Source organism: Populus euphratica, unplaced genomic scaffold (genome assembly GCF_000495115.2).
Source record: "Populus euphratica unplaced genomic scaffold, PopEup_1.0 scaffold1.1, whole genome shotgun sequence".
In the NCBI taxonomy this organism is placed as follows: domain Eukaryota; kingdom Viridiplantae; phylum Streptophyta; class Magnoliopsida; order Malpighiales; family Salicaceae; genus Populus; species Populus euphratica.
In genome coordinates, this window is record NW_011499845.1 from 170,358 (window position 1) to 189,948 (window position 19,591).

General features: G+C 34.3%; 2 protein-coding genes and 1 long non-coding RNA gene across 4 annotated transcripts; 2 read left to right on the forward strand and 1 right to left on the reverse strand.

Annotated features, from left to right (window-relative positions):
• The first annotated feature begins 1,245 nt into the window (after positions 1 to 1,245).
• On the forward strand, positions 1,246 to 1,995 carry LOC105107430 (uncharacterized). The gene is made up of 2 exons (XR_838932.1): positions 1,246 to 1,451; positions 1,573 to 1,995. It is a non-coding gene; the product is annotated as an uncharacterized LOC105107430 (long non-coding RNA).
• Positions 1,996 to 6,967: 4,972 nt separating this feature from the next.
• On the reverse strand, positions 6,968 to 11,180 carry LOC105107972 (zinc finger CCCH domain-containing protein 11-like). The gene is made up of 8 exons (XM_011002467.1): positions 10,803 to 11,180; positions 10,555 to 10,639; positions 10,316 to 10,456; positions 10,109 to 10,197; positions 9,233 to 9,421; positions 8,981 to 9,111; positions 8,796 to 8,898; positions 6,968 to 7,654 (listed from the first exon to the last, which is right to left on the reverse strand). Exons 1-8 carry the CDS (start codon positions 10,968 to 10,970, stop codon positions 7,469 to 7,471), a joined length of 1,092 nt encoding a protein of 363 aa, XP_011000769.1. The 5' UTR covers positions 10,971 to 11,180; the 3' UTR covers positions 6,968 to 7,468.
• Positions 11,181 to 13,873: 2,693 nt separating this feature from the next.
• On the forward strand, positions 13,874 to 19,017 carry LOC105108755 (uncharacterized protein YKR070W-like). 2 transcript variants are annotated; one of them, XR_839281.1, is made up of 13 exons: positions 13,874 to 14,191; positions 14,299 to 14,402; positions 14,498 to 14,533; positions 14,784 to 14,857; positions 14,975 to 15,015; positions 15,532 to 15,603; positions 15,697 to 15,898; positions 16,563 to 16,658; positions 17,043 to 17,110; positions 17,824 to 18,028; positions 18,143 to 18,226; positions 18,429 to 18,729; positions 18,812 to 19,017. XR_839281.1 is itself a non-coding variant. In XM_011003572.1 (12 exons), the coding sequence occupies exons 1-12, from the start codon at positions 13,905 to 13,907 to the stop codon at positions 18,495 to 18,497; spliced, it is 1,338 nt and encodes a 445-aa protein (XP_011001874.1). In that variant the 5' UTR covers positions 13,874 to 13,904; the 3' UTR covers positions 18,498 to 19,017. The 2 variants fall into 2 exon arrangements, 1 of the variants encoding a protein (XP_011001874.1); XM_011003572.1 differs by having other exon boundaries at positions 18,429 to 19,017.
• The last annotated feature ends 574 nt before the right edge of the window (positions 19,018 to 19,591 follow it).

Genomic DNA, 19,591 nt, shown 5'->3' on the forward strand with positions numbered 1-19,591 from the left:
ACCTCTCCCTGTTCTTTTCTCTTGTCTCTTCTTTTTTCCTAACATTTTTTTTTCTATAGTTGTCCGCACATTTTAATACGCCACCCAACACAAATCATATCACCTTCTCTTGTCAGTAATCAACCTCTAATAATACCCTTGTCACCAATAGCTTATTTTCAAGATCCAACCTCTCCACAAATGGTATGCATAACACACCAACCAATACTCAACTTTCTAGTAAAATATATATTCCCCGTTATCTTTTCCTTCTCATCGGGCAAGCATGGGTATCTCTAAACATCACAAGTAAGCCGGCGAGAAGGGAATACACTCAAGCTCAGTGGACTTCATTTCTCTCTTTCCTGCACACTCTCACTCCTATTTTCATGCACTTTTATTTTATATAAATTTCACTTCTTTTATATTCACTAATTGAAATATTGAAAGGTCTCTCTTTCCAGGAGATAATTTGTTTATTAGGTGAATGAACATTCGCTGAGAAGATCATGACCGGGCATCTTCGCACCGTGAAATACACAAATATAGTCTGAGGTTTCTCACAAATTCAATATTATCTGATAATGTTTTCTTCTTTGTTGTTATGCTGTATCTTTTTTTTTTTCCGAACAAGAGATTGAAATGCGAAATGCAAAGAAGATGAACTCCTGGAGCAAAAATAAAATCTGACAAATCCCAAAGGCTTTCTTTTTTCAAGAATGCTGGGAGCGAACAATAAAAAAAAAGACCCTTCTTTCTTGCTCTATTGTCAATTCTGATCCCTTAATTTTATTTTTCTTGTAAATAACAAAACCAGATATATTTTTGTAAAATTGAGTATCCATCTAATATCAAAATATTTTTTGAAGCTAAGAAAATCCCTTAAACAAAAATCAATATCTAATAAGCATAATATCAAGGATTAAAAGAAAAAAAAGAATGCAAAAATAAATAAATTAGAGGAACGGAAAAAAAAAAAGAAGTCATGTGCGAACTCATCGGGTCTTGTGATGGGATTAACAGTAAAAATCGGAGCTCTTTTAAATTTCTTCCTGACAGGAAGAACAAAAGCAGAAGATAAAATGCATCTTTATAAATCCCCACCAACAGTGCGAACACATAATAAAATACAATATTTGCGATTTATTAATTAAAGCTTGACTCCGAAGAAAGCCTGTTTAAGCATACACATGTGGTGTCCTTCAGCGGAAAAAATATCATAGGATTTTGTTTTTTCAGTTGGAGTTGTGACGAGCTTTTCAAAGCATCAAGAGGCGTGTGTATAAGCAATTAAAAGAAACATCGAGCATGCATTTAAATCTTGCTCTGGGCGCCACGAGCATACCAAGCCCTGACCTTTTCAAAGGGTGACTACACTTGAATATGACAAGGAATTAAGGATTACAATGTCGAAAGTTTCAGGTCTTTTGATGGCAGCTGTAAAGCAGGGACAAATATGTTTGGTTGCTAAGGTTAGATGTCTGCCACAACATCATAGTAGGCTATTCTTTATCTTTATCTGCAGATTGAACCTATCCTCTGTCATTCTGTCAATTCTTGTCTTTATTTCATTTACTTGCAATATAATTCCAGAGAGACAACATTTCCTGATGGGTTCCACATCTTGTAATGTTATTGTATCGAACACAAACCCGCCACAGAATGTCCCGTTCACTATTCGAAAGTGCTATGTGTTCACACTGTGCTTTAAACTTTGTGATTATTTGGCTTTATATTCATGCTCTCAATCTCCAGGATATAAAAACTCCAGCCTGTGGTACCATATCTTGCTTGTGTTTCTCCTTTTTTCTTCTCCAGTGACTTTCAAAGCTTCTTTCTTATCCTCCCTTATCCCTTGGAAACACACCCTGCTGATTTTCTCTCAGACCAGAAGCATGGAAAACAAAAATGGCACCCCAGAGGAGGAAGGAAATGCTAGCCTTCCATCAAGAAGGGGTCGAATCAAAGCCAAAATTGGTGAAGACTTAAAGACATTTATAACAGGATGGTTGGGGGAAAGAGTGATAAAGATGGTGGCAAAAACTTGATCTATTTTCTAGAAATTGGCTCCTGCTCCAAGTAAACATGGTGGCTGGGTTATTCTTAGTCTAGTATCTCAAGAAAGGACAACGAGGGGGCGGCGAGGATGGGTTTTGTTTTTTAATTAATATAAATCTTCTCAGCTATATATATCTTAATTGATTTAATAATTTTTAAAGTTAATAACCTTATAAATTTTTATAGTTATGAAGAAATTCTAACTCATAAATATTAAAAAATAAATTTAAAATCTAACTAATTAATTTTTTTAAAAAAACAGTCTGTGTTGTTATTAGAACTTGCTTGGGAAGTTGTCACGGTGCAAACACTCCTTTCTTTGTCATTCCCTGCACTTACTTTGTAATTTATGTAATGCATGTGGATCCCCTGTTTCTTTGTCTAAACTGTCAGCTCTCGATGATTTGTTTATTGACATCGTATCTGTGTGCAACTTCCATGATTTTCCTTTTAGTTTTGCTCTCTTATTCTTTATTCTTAAATACTTTGGTCATTCAAAGCACCAAGGGTTCATTGCCTCAAGATCACAAAGGGCTTTCGCACCACCATGCCATCGGAGGAAGAGAATGTATAAATCCATTCTAGTTTTGAAGCAAGTATCACTATGATTTCATTTACTTTTGAATTTTGAATTTAACGATCATCCTTTAACATTTAATCACCGGCAAACCAGAAGATTTATAGGAAAATATAGAATGAAAGGACAGACAAAATATATTGCTGAAAAATGTAAGATTATTAAATTATTTTACATTACGTTATCCTGAATTCTCTAAGATCATTAAATTATTCTACACTATATCATCCTGTTATTGACTAATGGCATATTTAATTTTAAGTTACACTATATCATCCTGTTATTGACTAATGACATATTTAATTTTACGTTATAAAAATATTTTTTTAAAAAAAATATTTTAATTTTTAATATTTTTATTTTAAATTAATATATTTTTAGTATTTTTATATCATTTTAATACACTGATATTAAATATAATTTAAAAAAAAATAAAAATATATACTATTTTAATATATTTTTTAATAAAAAAATAACTACTAACATATTTTCAAACTCCTATTAAAACATACATAGTAACTACATCCACGACTCTAAAATTTATATATGCACATTGCAATTTTATACTGGACCGACAAGGAAGTATGAATGTGGATAAATATAGTGGCATGAATGTGGATAAATCCAGTGGCATGAATGTGGATAAATTATATGAAGCATGCCCTTTACAGAGAAATGGTCCAAATGCCATCCTCACTTGTGACTCGGGCCTCTAATGTACTAGAAGACTTGACTGTCTTACCTTTCTTATTTTTCTATCCTCTTGTCTGAAGACGATGACAAATAATTAATGCCCTTTACTTGCCTTCTCTTTACTTCAAAAATCCATCTTCCTGTCAATGGCGGATTACATCCACATGAAATGCCATATAATTTCTCATGCAAATCCCAATCTTTATTGAGAAAGGCATGTGTTTGTTGAGAATTAATCAACTTTCAAAGGAGGAGTGCGAGCTTGACCAGTCTCTCGTGGCTAGAAGGTGATGTGACAAGAAATTAATAGTCAATTATGCATGGCATTAGAGGGATCCGTACAATTCATCTCAGTTAATGTAAAAAAATTCTTCAAATACAATACAAGAGATACACATTTCGGGTTTGACAAGGCAATCAATTCCTAGGTAGACTTGACTAAAAAGATACTGAAAATGTTTCTATGCTTTCTAGGCCAACCCAAATGTACTGTTAATACTCTTCCACCACGTGTGATCTGTGTGAATTGAATTCAATGAGAGCTGCTCAAAACAACACTTCTCTGTTTTTGACCTCAGGACTCTCTTGCACCAACCCCTTCATGCCAGCACAAACCATGTCTCCAAGGTCAAACCCCATCTACAATGCTGGCTTGGAGTGCCTGCTTTTTCTATGACAGAATACGAAATGGCAAGCCTCGGCCATTTTATACCTGCAGCTCGCATAGAAGAACAGCATTTCAGTCTCTCGAATGAGCAAAAACAGCGAGGATAATCTCTCTTTAGCCGATCTGCTTCGAGGTGGAGAGATACCGGAATTGTGTAGCAAGTTTCCACCAACTGTTATTGAACTAATTAAAGTTAATTCAGGCCCGTTTAGTATCGCTCACCAAAGTATACCTAAAATAAAAAAAAGTTGACCCAAGTTTGTCTTACTTTGGTGTTTGTATTGTGAAACTTCAGATTCTTGGCTTACATTCAGCATCATTGAATAGAATCCCTTTCCTGTAACATCATCCTGAAAAAACCTGCATCGTCCGATCAACTGTTTGTGAACTTGCAAGGAACTCCCTGGTGTTGTGAAATTCTGTCAATTCAAAATGGAAAGATACTTCTCTGCATGCTCTGTTAACACTCGCTGGCATTTATCTCATCAGACATGAGTATCCAATTATCACGGCCAATTGTTTGACTTGGCTTCTTAATAGAAATGTCATTTCGGTGTCCATTTCGCTCCGTGCTCAGCTACAGGCTACAATATTTGTTGAAGAATCAACGTTCAAAGTAGGAATTTGAGCGTAATCAATTATGTAAGGATACCTTAAAAAGTTATTTTAGTTTAATAATTTAAATTATTTGGTTAATTTTTAAAATATAATTTATAATATATTTTTTAAAATATTTTTTTTTAAAACTTGAAATTTGCACAAACTTATATTATTTTATACTTAATTTTTATTAAATAAATAATAATAATAATAATATTTTAACCTGTGATTATTATTAAGGCTGATATTATGTAAAAAAATATTTTAATTATTAAATAAAATTTTAAGATGTAATTTAGATGGTTATAAGTATGTATACAAAGAAAGAAAACAAAATAAAATTAGAAGTGATCTTATTGGGTTCGGGGTCCGGGTCCATGGTCCATGGTTTTCTGTGTGGAAAATAGATCCCTCAAATCTCATGGCTAGAAAGCCAAGCTAGAGACACCCTTGCAGATCCCTGATAGGACGATAAATTAATTCAAAGGGACTTGACTAGATTGAGATGGATTTGCGGGTCCATCAAGATTAATGCTTTTGCAGTTTCTAATCCTGTCCGATATTGATATTTTTTCTACGTGCGGGTTCAATGTGAATTGAACGGCTGTAGCCAAACAACAGTTTCTTTGACTTCAATCTCTTCGCATCACCCACCTCATGTCAGAACAAGTCATCGATTCAATCAGACGCCAAATCTACCCCTCCCCTTTGTACTTGGAGGATGAGAGATTTTTTTTAATATTTTCTCATTTTAAGGAATTGTTTGGCTGTCCAGCAGACTGACAGTAGAGAATATTCAAGATAACATAAAAAAAATAACTGTAATGATTAATATTCTGAACGTGTATTCTTGTTTGTGTGTTCATGCAAAATATATATATTTTTAAATTTTAATATGGAAAGAAAAAGATGTGGAACCTGGAAAAGAATAATGGAAACTTTGAACAAAAAAAAAAAGATTTGACCTTTTTTCCAGAGATCTGATGGGGTGATATTTTTTTTCTTCGTGTTCCAGATATTATGTGAACGAATCTACTAGGAAAATTATGCGAGTAAACCTACACTGGCTTGCAGGGTTCCAGGCATTGTTCTTGAACACATTGCAGCAAACTGATAGGTCCTTCCTTAACTATTATGTATTAATTTACATACCTACATTCCATTAATTTTTAGATACCCACTTTAGAATAACATGCATTATCTCATTAAATTGACAGGTATCGACAAAGACAATTTGTCTTTTCCAATGAACTGGGTTCAAGTTGGAACAATACCTGAGCCACGATACATATTCTAACAAGATGTTCAGGGCTGTTGCCTTTAATAGTTTTCTACCCTGGGGGTGGGCACATATCCAGATTACAGTATTATTTCGAGGGTATTGGAAAGTTTGGTAAAGTTATTTTTTATAATGTTTTTTAAAATATATTAAAATAAAATTATTTTATTTTTAAAAAATTATTTTTAACATCAACATATTAAAATGATCTAAAAATAAAAAAAATAAAAATTTAATTTAAAAAAAATTACTTTTAAAATACAAAAACAAATAAAAAAATGCTAGACTGATATCTTTCAACATCATATCAAACCCATTACTTTTAAAATATAAAAACAAATAAAAAATCTTAGACTGATGTCTTTCAGCATCATATCAACCCTCGTATCAAACCCTTGCATGATCCAATACAATGTATGTGAACTTGCGGAGAATTTGTCCACGCTTTGAATATCAATTTTAAAATGACAGAACTTTTACTCGCTTACCGGTTAATTTCGTCTAATTTATCTGACTTAACTCGAGCTAATAGGATCAAGTTCAACGTGATACAGCAAACAAACTAATTTAAAATTGCTTTGAACATGCCCCGGGAGACTCACGCTTTAGGGCTTTGTAGTTATCCCAAAAACAATTTCAAAACGTGATTGGCATTAATCTAAGACGAAAGAATAAATCATCCATGTCTCCTGCTTTTAGCAGAAGCCAGCCGAGCAATTCAATTTGATGTTGAAGAGGGCCTACATGTCTTCTGTCTTTTTATTCTTGTCTATATTTACAAATGATGTCAGGTTGCATAAGAGAGAGTGCTGGTCCTTTGAATCTTGCCTTAAAGCTTAAGCTAACCCTTGAATGTTTCTTTTAATTAGACTAGATGTTTTCCAAAGACTTACTACACAATCAATAAATCAAGTGATTAGCTTAGGAAAATAGACATGGAATGCCCTAACTGTCATCATATCAGCCCGGTGAAGCTTCTGTGCAGGTCCTAAAAGTCATGTCAAGAGGTACAGTTTTTCTTCGTTTCCCAGGTCAGAGCCGATCAGCAACAACAGAATAAAAGAATGGAAAGAAGCAACGCAAAATGGTCCTTTTGTACACATCGATGGCTACCGATCAACGGTGATCATCGACTTCTTATTATTAATGCAGCAAATGTCAGCAATGCAGGTGTACTGTGTAATTCTTTGCTATGAGATAGCATGCCACTCATCTAGAATAGGATTGTGGGTGCAAGTCCTAAGAAGAATATTGTAGCAAAGTGCGCCTCCATGGCGGCTTCGAAAGTTACCACAAACAACTTAACCTGCCTCCGTAATTAGGCTACTGCCATTTCTTATTAGCTGGAATGGACTTATTAAATCTGTTAAGTATTGATGGGAAAACAAGATCCACAAACAATCAATATGGATAAAATCTTCATATCAGAAGTGAACATAACAGAAAAATGCCCCAACTTATCATTTCCATCGACTTCGGTAAATTTGCAGAAAAATGCCCCAACTTGAAATGCGGATCGGTTCCATTGACATTGGTAAATTTGGTATTCTCACATTAGTCACTTGGTAGTAAATTGACATTTTCATCATCACCTCTCTCTCTCTCTCTCTCTCTCTCAAGATGACGCCTTAATACCTGGCCCATGGGTTTGAACAGATGTTTTTGACAAGCTAGCTTCAAGCTCATTTAGCTCATCCATATCCAGCTCGTCATCATCTTCATCCTCGTCAGGTAGGTCCTCTTCTGTATCAGCAACTGCCCTTTTCGATGTGCTTGGCACTGCTGCTGAATTTACCTTGGACTGAAATTAGACCAGAAAAACCATAGATGATCAAACACCAAAACCTGAACTTTTTTTTAAAAAAAAAAACAACATTCAAAACACATGCACTTAATCTGTGACAGATTCATGTTTTGGGTTTTGTAAATATCCCAAATGCTTGAGCATGTCCAGAAGCCCATGAAAGCATTATAGAAAGAGCACAACTAATCATCATTTGACCATTTCCTAAAACCATAGACCATCAAACACCAAAACCTGAACTTTAAAAAAATAATAATAATAATAAAACATACAAAATACATGCACTTAATCTGTTACAGATTCATGTTTTGGGTTTTGTGCACTGAAAATATCCCAAATGCTTGAGCATTTCCAGAAGCCCATGAAAGCATTATAGAAAGAGCACAACTAACCATCATTTGACCATTTCATAAATACACAAAACTCACATTGATATGAGAAGTCAGTGCAAGGCATCAAATAAACTGGACACAACACACAAGGTTCACTCTTTGAGAGTAAAAATGTGTTTATGGGAGGAACGAGACAAAGAACATGCCTTGGAACTAACTACTGTACAAAAAATAATCCAAAAGTTGAAGCCAGTGAATAGTAAATTTTACTGACACAACTTAACAGTAGTGAAACACAACTCTTAAGCAGGACTGGAAGTCACAAGAGCAATGCTGTATTTGAGTGCACTGATTATGCTCCAGAGGCCAAGCAAAAGCAAGGGATGTTGGGCATTTGAAGACCCAAGGAAAGAGGTCTTAAACCATACCCTAGCACCCCCACCCAACAGAAAAAAGTAGGATTCAAGAGAGGCAAATGACAAAGCACTCCAATTATTCACAAAGTTCCAAGTTTATGGAGGAAATGGAAAGAAAAACATTTCTAAAGTCATAACAACGTTGCCAAGTGCTGAGATAGTAGTTAAAATGAAAAGGACATGATATAATGCAGAAGAAATTGAGATTCTGACAGTAATCTTTAAGTATGCCATAAGATGTTCGAATGGAAAAGCAAGCTCTTCCTCCCCGCACAATTATAAAAATGAGGAAAGGAAAAGCAAAGCTTTGAAGTCGGATTCATTGACCAGTATTATCATAAACTCCCACAAATTTTTGAGACCGCAACATTTAAAAGGTAGCAGGATTACCTTCTCTTCAGTAACCACAAGTTCTTCATCCCTCTGGTAATTTTCATATGCCTCAGCATCATCCACAAATACACTTGAATCAGAGAGGAAAAGCTCCCGACCACTGATGTGAATTGTAAGTTGTATCAATCAGACATAAACAGCGAACTATATCATGTAAGATAAAAGAAGAGTTTAAGACATACCTCATCCTATCATTCTTAGCTCTTTCTGCTCGTTTTGCGGCCAAGCCAGCCTCTCTTTCTTCCGCCTTCTTCGTCTTCCATTGTGTAAACAGCTCAGGAGTCATTGGAGTTGAGGCAGTTAATTTTGCACGCTTCACAAGTAGCACATGAACAATAGTAAAAACTCAGCAAAAATCACCGATAACTTGTCAGAATGAACTCAAATAGATGGGAGACAATATAAAAGATAATGAGAACCAATATGGCTATTACCTGATTTTCAATCTCTTCTTCAATAGAAATTTTGTCTGCCTCTTCTTCTAGAAGTGCCTTCATTTGAGATTTTAAAACATATCCTGGAGGAAGAGCATGTCTGTAGTGGCAGTCTTTACCACCATTTGGGCACGACCAAAACCAGCCATATTGTTTCTTCTCCACTGCTTCCAGAAAGTACTTGCAAACCTGTGTAACAATATAAAGAAAGAATAAATAGATGCTACATTTTACAAAGGGGTCTACTGGAAGCAATAGGATGACAAATCACAATACGCAAACACCAATGTGAAGAAGAAATCCAGGCTGATACTACACATAAAAGACTCTTTCATGTATAGGCATGTTGGATTGGTCGTTGAGACAAATTTTATGTATATCTGGTTCTTTCAATCTGTCCACCTACCCCACGACTGAAAAGGAAAAGGTAAATGATGCAGCCCCATCTCTCTAAAACAGTATCTACACCTCTACTAATGACACTACCACTAGCCACACACCCCCTCCCCTCAAAAAAAAAAAAACACACACACACACAAACATCACTTGATTGGTGAGAAAGGGATGGCAATTCTCGATGAAGCAGGGCAACAGAGAACATTTTCCTATGGTTTGTCGAGTGATGTAAGATTTAAATCTAAGTACAGAAAGAGAACATAGAAAGAGCCAAGGTAACCATGTCGAGAAATAACCATTGCAGCTTCTCATCACTTCCATCAGTTACGGGAAAACGATAAGCAATGTAAATGATGCACATGAGAACATGCCCATTATGTCTTAGAAATTGGAAGGAATCAATAATTTGATAGGCATGCCATCTTTAACAGGAAATTAAAAAAAAGGAAACGTATACTCCAGGGGCAAAAGTCAGCATACGATATCAGTCGGTTTATTCTGGTTATATTCAGTCTTCTTCGACTCCACAACCTTCTCCAGAGTCTCTTGATCCCAATCCTCCATAGTGTCTTCATTTTCAATAACCCCGCCAAAAAGAGAAAAAATCATTATCACATTTACATACATCAATGACACAACCAGATAGAAAAATTCAAGGCTTCTATACAAACGATGACATTAACTTACCTTCATCACGCTTGTCGCTGTAAATATCAATCTTTTCACCTTTTCTCTGAACATTCAAATCATGCGAAAACTTACATTTGAAACCTTTAGCACACTGCCCTGCCTTGAAAAATTCACATAATATAGACTTGGGATCGACACCTATACGAAAACCACAATCCCATTTAAATGCCTAAATCAATCAAACAACCCCTATAACAACAAATACTAACCATAGTTTTAAATCACGGAATACATACCGACTGGCACTTTGGGCTGACTAACAGCAACTTTGAACAGATCATTCAGCTCCTTTTCTCTTGCTTTCTCTTCCTCTTTCTTTTTCTGCTCATTGGATGAATTTATTCATTATCATTTCGCTGAACCTCAAGCTAAAATTACCAAGTCCAAGGACAAAAATGAAACGGATCCAGTAAAGGGAAAATCTAAGCTAATATTCCAAAGCAAGCAGTAAAATTGAACAAAATATAAGTATTAAAAAGAAAACCTTGGCGGCGATTTTACTAGGGTCTAGTTTGGGCTGGACGGCTTGTTGAAGATTTTGGACATATTTTTGAACGTTTTTGCTCTTGCTCTTGTTTTTCAGACCAAACGTTTTATCTTCAACGATCTTTTGCTTCTTCGCCAAATCGGCTTTTGATTGCTTTGGAGGCATTTTATCTTTTCCCTCTAGCAGTTTCAATCGATGTCAAGCAAAAAAGAGGAATTTTCAAAGAATTTTTAAAAAATTGTTGCTGGCTGCTTTGGGTGGGGGGAAGGGTTTTGGGTGGATTTATGATAGTTATCGCTTTTCTCTCTTTTTAATTTTTAGTGGACGAGTGGTGGCGAGCTGGTGATGGCTGCGGGGTCTGGTTTTTGCGGTCTGAATGAAGGAGGAGTGGTGAGGAGTGGTGGCGAGCTGGTGATGGCTGCGGAGTCTGGTTTTTGCGGTCTGATTGAAGGAGGAGTGTTGAAATGTGAAATGTCGAGTTTGCCCCTGCAAAGTTTATTTAGTGTTCGTCGTTATTGTAGCACTGTAGCGTATTGTTTTCAAATTCTTGTTCTAATCGTGGCTTGTTTGAAATAATGACAAATACGGGGCGCCTTTTTTGCTAAAGATAAACCTTATGACATGTGATTGTTGATAATTGTTTTTCTAAAAAACATTTATTTAAAAATAAATTAATATAATTTAAAAATAAAAAAAAAGTAATATTTTTTAAAGATAATTTTAAAATACAAAAATAAATAATTTATTTTAGCATCATTCTAGTGAAAGAAGAAAAATATTTATTTGATTGTTACATCTTGAATTATAAAAGTATAGTTAAAATTATGTTTCCTTAAAATTTAAATTTTTATATATTTTTAGATTATTTTCATGTATTGAATATTTTTATATTATTTTAATATATTGATTTAAAAAATTATTTACCGGTGATGTACTGATACTTGCTCATAAAAAAGGAAGCACACTGACACAATATTTAACGTGGTTCGATAAACCGCCTGCATCCACGGGAGAAGTCATTGCATTATGTAGGGAGAGTACAAGATTTACAACAATAGAAAAGGAGGAATTATCCCCTCTTTGACAACTCTCAACCTCATTCTATTTCTCTCTTTTCAGTGCTGCAATGACAGCTACTACTGGTTGTCTTGGCAACCCACTCTCTCCTACATTTCTCATATCTTTGGCTCTTTTTCTTCTCTCATTTTACTCTCTCACATATACCTCTATTTATAGGTATTCATGGAGGCTCTTCTTCAATATGTATGAAATTGAATTTAATTTTACATGAAATTTAAATTTAATTGATATTCTATTATAAATTTTGTATATTAAATAAAATATTAAATCTCATAATTCAATTCAGTTATACTATTCTAAATACTTGTGAGATTTAATCGAATTAACAATCTTGATTATTTTTCCATTAAATTTTATAGAATATAAAGGTTTTACACGAGGATATATTTGTTTTTTAACTGCTATGTTAGAAGCAAGGTAGCTGTAATAAATTGATTGATTATTACCTGGGATGACAAATATTGGACTTTCCAGTGTGATAGCAAGTAAAGAGGAAACGTAGATAATATTACCTAGGATGACCTTGTTTCGAACAGAGATGAAAAATACTGCCACGAATGCGCTTTACATCTTGTGTGTTCTTTCATATGATCATGGCTACAGATTATGTTTATAGGAAACTAGATTTTCTCATGATATATAACTGTTAACCTGGTATGAAAAAGGGCGGGTATCAAACACACTTTAAAAATATATTTTGTTTTGAAAAAATTTATTTTATAAAAAATATTTTTAATTAAGATTTGTTTGATATTTATATATGTTTGGTTAAAATTGTAATTAAATTTGAGATCGAACAAAAAAATAGTTTAATGGATTTGGTTGAAAAAATCAATTTTCAAATTGAGGTTATAAAATAATTAATATTAATAATTTTTAATTTAAATATTATAAATTTAACTATTGTTATCATACTATAAAATAAATAATATTTTGTATAAAATATTTTTTTATTATTCTATTAAATTGTCTACAATTCTATTATATATGAAATACTTCCAATAAAAATTACAGTTTTCTTGATTTTTTAAAAACGCAATAATATCATGTAGAATATAATTCAGAATAAAATTAGAATTGCGATCAAATTCTGCAAGTGTTACTCGTCAAGTAATATCTATCTAATTTATGTAGTGCCATTAAATAATATTTAATACTAATTTTTTTGAAAAAATATAATTAAAAATGTTTTTTTATTTTATTCAGTCAAACCCACTTCAATATATTTTTATGTTCAATGATTTCTCCACCCACAAGAAGCAATAAAATATAGCCTTTGATAAACTTGCAGCACAGCCTTGATAATGGTGTATCCTAAAAAAAAAAATTGTATTGTTTACCTAACTAAAAAAAATTACAATGCCAAAGAACCCCTTGATTAAATGGAAACTGCACATTAAGAAAGAAAATCATAGTGCATGTTGTACAGTGGAGTGTCGAGGATTATATGTTTTGGCTTTTATACATGGCATCTATTTATTTTTCTTGTCTGATTTTTTGCTTTGCATAATTTTTCAAGTGGAGGTGATGATAAAAAAATTCAGTGAAGATCTTACTAATTATGCGCCAAACAATATGAAGAGGGAGCCATGGTGTGTCTGATAAGATGGTTAGCAATAATAACAATAAAAATACAACAAATATATTTTTTCATAATATTTTCAGTATTAATTTTAAGATGAGTTGATTTTCATGTATATTTAAAAATATGACTGTGATTATTTTTTAAAATATTTTTTATTTAAAAAAATATATCAGTAATATTTTTTTATTTTTTTAAAATTAATACATCAAAATAATTTAAAAATAAAAAATATATTAATTTAAAATAAAAAAATTAAATTTTTTTAAAAAACATTCCCAAACTTCCGCTCAAGGATAAATTTAACCGGCTAATCATCAACACGGGCAAGCACATGAATATCAAAGATAGAAAAAATTAAAAAGGGTGGAATTAAGAGCTTCCAAAGTTCAGGACGTGCAAATCAAACTCTCGAAAGACAATGGGTCCAAATCAAAATGGAAAGAAAAACTCAAGCCCTTTTAAGTTTTCTTCTCAACTCAAAAAACGATCATCATAAACGACCGTCGTCGAGGATTTGTGGTGCCTGTGCTCTACACAAAACTACGACGCGAGGTTCCTCCTCCTTACAAAAGCGAACAAGTTTCAGCACCAGAAGAAAGAGAGGGAGAGAGAAAGAGATGAGATTCCAGAGATCGCTGGTGGTTGTGTTTCCCCGGATAAGAAACAAATTTCAATCTCAAGCTTCGCGTTACTTTTCCTCGCAGCTTGAATCAGAACAACGGTTTGTCTGATCAATCCTTAAAAGTTTTGTTAATTTTGTTCTGTACACCAATAATAATGGCATCAAGAGGAAGTTATTTTGGAAAATTCGGTGATTACAATTTACAGGTCCTCTTTTGGAATTGCGTTTGATATCGATGGGGTTATTCTTCGTGGTCGAGATCCCATTGGTGGCTCTCCTCAAGCTATGCGTAGATTATACGGAGATTCTGGTGCGTTATACGTATACGAATACATGTATTTATTTTACGCATTGCGCGTTTATCTCAGCAGCATCTAATTATGATTACTGCCTCTTACTTTGCAGGAAACTTGAATGTTCCTTTTTTGTTCTTGACAAACGGTGAGTTATTCGAGTAGTTTATTCTTTATTGTCATCCACTAGCTTAAAAAAAAAAAATAAGGAAAAATGCGCATTGATGGCTCGGTGGCCGTGTTTGTGTGTATCTTAGTAATATTTACATTCTGTTGGAGGACGTAAAAATTTGCTGAAACTTGCTTGTTAGTGTGATTTCTATTTTCAGTAGTATCTAGTTGCATGGTAATGCGTTAAATGACTAATTGCATATGCTTATAATCTTTTATGTTGCCAGGAGGCGGCGTTCCCGAATCGAAAAGAGCTAATGAGTTAAGTGAACAGCTTGGAGTAAAGATTTTACCCTCTCAGGTATTGCTTTGAGTTTTTTTATATGATTTACTAGTTGAAATTTGACTTTTTAGTCTATCTTTGACCATTGTTTGACTGTGGAACCTTTTGTATAGCTGTCTCTTTTTCCTGGTACAGGTTTTACAGGGTCATTCACCATTTAAAAGTTTGTCGGAAAGGTATTTATTATAGATTTTGAGCGTGTCTTTTTTTTATCCATAAATCTTCAATTTCGAAAGATGACACATCCTCCGCAACTAATGTAGTTTGAATAGTTTTTTCTTTTGCTATGGACCTCCTGTTCTCTTTTATCTTGAACCTGGTAATCACAATACTATGTTAATAAATGAAGCACATTGTTGTATAGGAGAATTTGTAAATGAGGCGTGTCCTTTCAGCAGGGGAGTTGATCCCACAATCTGCTTAAGTGAAGTGGAATGACTGGCTGCAACTTTAGAAATCGCTTGCCTCCACATTTATTTATGATTAAACCAAAATTATGAATTAGGGGACTGCAGGTAGTGCAGACAAGTTAAAGTGAGTCCTCCCAAGGTTAAAAGGTTTCATTGACCATATTTTCTAAGATTTATTTGACTTCCAGATTTGTTATCTGCATTCTGACATAGAAATTAATGCAATCCATTATCTTTCTGATTTTGCTGCTATTGTCAACCGAGCTTCTTTTTTCCCATCAGATATGAGAATCAATTAATTATTGCCGCTGGAAAAGGAGAACCTGCTGTAGTAATGTCTGAGTATGGTTTCAAGTAAGATCCCTGTAATGTCTCAATCATTTTGTTGTACCGCAGTTTTGCAGACTTCTTCACATTCCATTGGGCCTGGTTTATTATTCTTGGCAGAAAAGTTGTCTCCTTAGATGAGTATGCATCTCTCTTTGAGAACATTGATCCTCTGTCTGAATACAAGAAGTGGACAGCTAACCAAGTGTTGGATAGGAGTGTTCACCCCATGAATACAGTGGCAAGATATGATGTTTCTTCTGAAGCAGTTAAGGCAGTGTTTGTTGTTAGTGACCCTGTAGACTGGGGCAGGGACATCCAGGTATTTCTCCTTTTCATGTAGTCGTGTGATATCAGCCAGCTAATGTATCTTTTGGACTTCATATATGTTAGCTCCTTTTAAATTTGATCGTTTCAATTTCGATCATTGGGTCCATGTTATAATTTACTTCCCTCTTCACCAATCAGTTATCCAAGTGTTTTCTATAAGTATCATCTCAATTTGAAGGTTTAACATTATTTTGTTTGCAAAGTCCATGGTTCATCAATTACATATTGAATTGTGCTATCCTTGAGTCAGAGAAACAAAAGGCATTGTTGCTGACCTGAGAAGAGACTCTTTCACAGCACACAATATCTGTTACATGTTCAGAATTGAGAATTCGTGTAACTGATTAATTGGAAGAAATCAACTCATGAATTGCTGCTGCATCACTTCAAAAAATCTCATGAAATTTTATAATGTTTCTATCTATAGTAATAAGGTTAGATTTTCTTACTAACACTTCCATGAATGGTTTGCAACATTGCTGTAATGTATAGTGATAAATTATGAAAAGTATAGAAGTTAATTATATTAATTTAGTTGGTGTTGTGTGGTAAATTTTTCTCGATGGAGTACATTTCCTTTGCATTTCATGTTATTGGATTTAGCCTCCCTTAGCCATATGTACCAAAGCTATGCACTAACTGATGCATGGCATTAGGTTCTCTGTGATGTTTTAAGATGCGGGGGTCTTCCTGGACAGGAGAATGGTCATCAGCCTCCTCTATATTTTGCTTCTGATGATCTTGAATATAAGGTTGGTAGTCCTTCTTATTAGATATTTACAGTCAGTTGTGACTTATAGGTTCTTTCATATTTTAAATGGATTTGGCAAATACACAAATGTTGGATTCTCCAATGTGCAATTCTTTCTTTAGAACTGACCGGAAGTGAATGAAAGCTTATAAGCTAGAAGTTTTACTACCTTCATGCAGAAAGATCATCTGACTAGTATGTTTGATTTTGAAATCCACACTACACGAGATGGTGCCATCTTGTCAAATACTCTCCTATTTCTTGGCTGTTTCTTAAATTTCTTTCAAGTTAAAATTGCTTCTAGACCTTGGTTCTAACTGTTTTTCCGCCTGGTTTTGGAAGCATAGGATTCTATATTGCCTGATCAGCTTATTTTATAGTACAGGCTGCATTTCCTTCTAATCGACTTGGAATGGGTGCTTTCAGAATTGCTCTGGAAAGTGTTTTCAATAGGTAAGTTTAGTTTCTTTGGTATTTCAAATTTAAAAGTCAAATTTGATCTCTGGGTTTTCAAATTTGAAAATTCATTATAGTTCACATTACTATAAGTAGGTCTGCAAGTGGTTTATTTATGGATCTCTGGGTTTTTGCATGTCTAAATTGATCTCAGTTTAGGGCTACTATAAGCTTTGTGTTGTACTAAGTCATGATTTCAGAAGGTTTTGTGGTTCTTGGCTCATCTTGTATTTCTTAGTTGAGCGTCTATTTAGTAAGAGAAATTAGGTAGTTTTTACAGAAAAACAAGACTGTATAAATCTAGGAATAAGTATGGATACCAGGGTAAGACATTTGAAGAAGTTGATTTGGTCAAAATAGTGAAGGAGAAAGACAATGCTAGGTGGCATTGGCCAGTTGTTTAAAATGTTTCTTCTTATGGTGCTCACAATAGATTAAAGACAAAAGTTAACACTACTTTCGGGTTTTTTCCATTTTGCACTCAGAAACAATCATGTTGGTTTCTTATCACCTAAATTGCTTTCTCACATTTTGTTGTTTGCTTTAAGACAAGAAAAAATAAGAAATTTTGGGTAAACAACTTGGAACTCATAACACATGATACTTGATGAGGAGGATATATACCATTGAAACGGCCAAAACGCTTTGCAGTTTATTGTATTGTAATCCTCCTATTCTTGTAATATCTGTTAATTGGTATTTCCTTGAAGAGTTCACCATAATCCTCTAGAGCATGTTTCCTTTGGGAAGCCAAATCCCGTTGTATTTAAGAATGCTGAAGCTATGTTGAGGCAGCTTCAACAATCTTATCATAGTGATGGTTCTAAGGAATCTGGAGATTCGGGTTTGCAATCATTCAAAACCCTTTATATGATTGGTGACAACCCTTCAGTTGACATTAAAGGTGCACGACAGGTTTGTCCTGACTATACCTTGGTTTTTATTGGTGGAGCACATAAGATTTCTACAATAGGCTTTTACTGAGCACATGTTGAGAATGAAAAAAAAATTGTCTGGTTTCACTTTCAGGCAGGGCATCCCTGGTTTTCTATCCTGACAAGGACAGGTGTTTTCCAGGGAAAGCATAACCATGCAGAGTTTCCTGCAGATCTGGCAAGTAGAATGATGGAACTCTTAACTTGATGCAAATTAATATTCATAAACATGGATGGGATCACTCATTTTCCCTCTGACATATAACCTGGGGACGCCCAATTTTAAAAATTGTGGCCACATTTCTCTTTCTTCTCTCCTTTTCTTCTAAATGCGTGTACATTTGTCTTGCCTGATGCTGTATTTTCTGTCAAATGTGTAGGTTGTTGATACTGTGGAAGAGGCAGTGGACTATATTCTTGGAAGGGAGTGTTTCATAGGCTATCTGTAACTTAATATGCTCCATTTTTCCTTCAGAATCAATCATTTCAGACTGTTTGTTTTAGAAATTAAGAAACTTGAAGCTTTTTTTAATGAGAAAATATGTCCTGGAATTTGCCGAAATCAGCATTTGATTCCTGATGGCACCATACCTGGCCTGTTATCGCAACAACCGCCATTTCAAAGTGAAGGTGTATTTGTGGCAAGAGCCTTTTGCTTGTAATTAGCACCTTATATGCATGGTTAGCTTCCGATACTGATAATAGGCTTCCGTAGTTCAGCTTGCAAGCTCTCCCTTAAGTTTTCATCTCTCTGTCTCCCGAGGATTTTGACACTTTTCAAGCCAGAGCAGGGAATCTATTTCCATGCACTCTGCGTTTAGCCTTGCGATGGATGATTCATATTGTAAAACCTCCGTGAACATTAGCTGTTTCTTGTTATCCTTAATGATCAGTGACCGATGGTGTAATATTTGAGTCCTTTGATTCATAGCTTTTATTTATTGGTGACATATAGTAATTTCAAATTTATGACAGGTTTAGTTGAATCATATTCCATACTCAAGATTTTAGATTGAGCTGTGCCAAATTTTCCTTGGCATTTTTTCTGAAAGGCTGGATCTTGGATAGACTGGTTTTGTTTGAGATTGAGAATTGAGAATGCAGCATCATGTTAGCTGAGTCCAATTTCTCCTCTCAAACCCGGTCAATATGTCACAATTGATTGCGGTAAATACAGCTGACTTAATGGATTTGGTGAACAAAAAATTCAATTCATGAGGGCAGTCTTCAAAATTAATCCCTTCCGATTGCCGGGAGGTTATTTTACTCGGATTATAGGCGACAATTTTACATGGATATCGTCATCTTTGAGTAGTGATTCTGATGCCGGCCCACTTGAATAAGACAGTGGCAGCGTACCATTTATTGGGCCTTTTTTTTTTTATGAATTTATTTGTCGAATAATTGAATTGATCATTTGTTTCATCAATTCAGGCATTGTCGTCACTTCTTCGTCCCCCCTTGTAAAAATATCCAGTAAATCTTCTAGTTGCGACATGCGAAATGCTTAGTTTTCGTATTTTAAAGATATTTTAGAAAAAAA

Bases quoted from the DNA above. Each gene is read 5' to 3' on its own strand.
- LOC105107972 (XM_011002467.1), bottom strand. From the start codon at position 10,970: ATGCCTCCAAAGCAATCAAAAGCCGATTTGGCGAAGAAGCAAAAGATC. The intron at 10,640-10,802 runs GTTTTCTTTTTA...TCCAATGAGCAG, and splicing joins CTAGTAAAATCGCCGCCAAG to AAAAAGAAAGAGGAAGAGAA. The intron at 9,422-10,108 runs GTATGCTGACTT...ATTGTTACACAG, and splicing joins AGAATAAACCGACTGATATC to GTTTGCAAGTACTTTCTGGA.
- LOC105108755 (XM_011003572.1), top strand. From the start codon at position 13,905: ATGGAAAGAAAAACTCAAGCCCTTTTAAGTTTTCTTCTCAACTCAAAA. The intron at 14,858-14,974 runs GTATTGCTTTGA...TTCCTGGTACAG, and splicing joins TAAAGATTTTACCCTCTCAG to GTTTTACAGGGTCATTCACC. The intron at 16,659-17,042 runs GTTGGTAGTCCT...TTTATAGTACAG, and splicing joins CTGATGATCTTGAATATAAG to GCTGCATTTCCTTCTAATCG.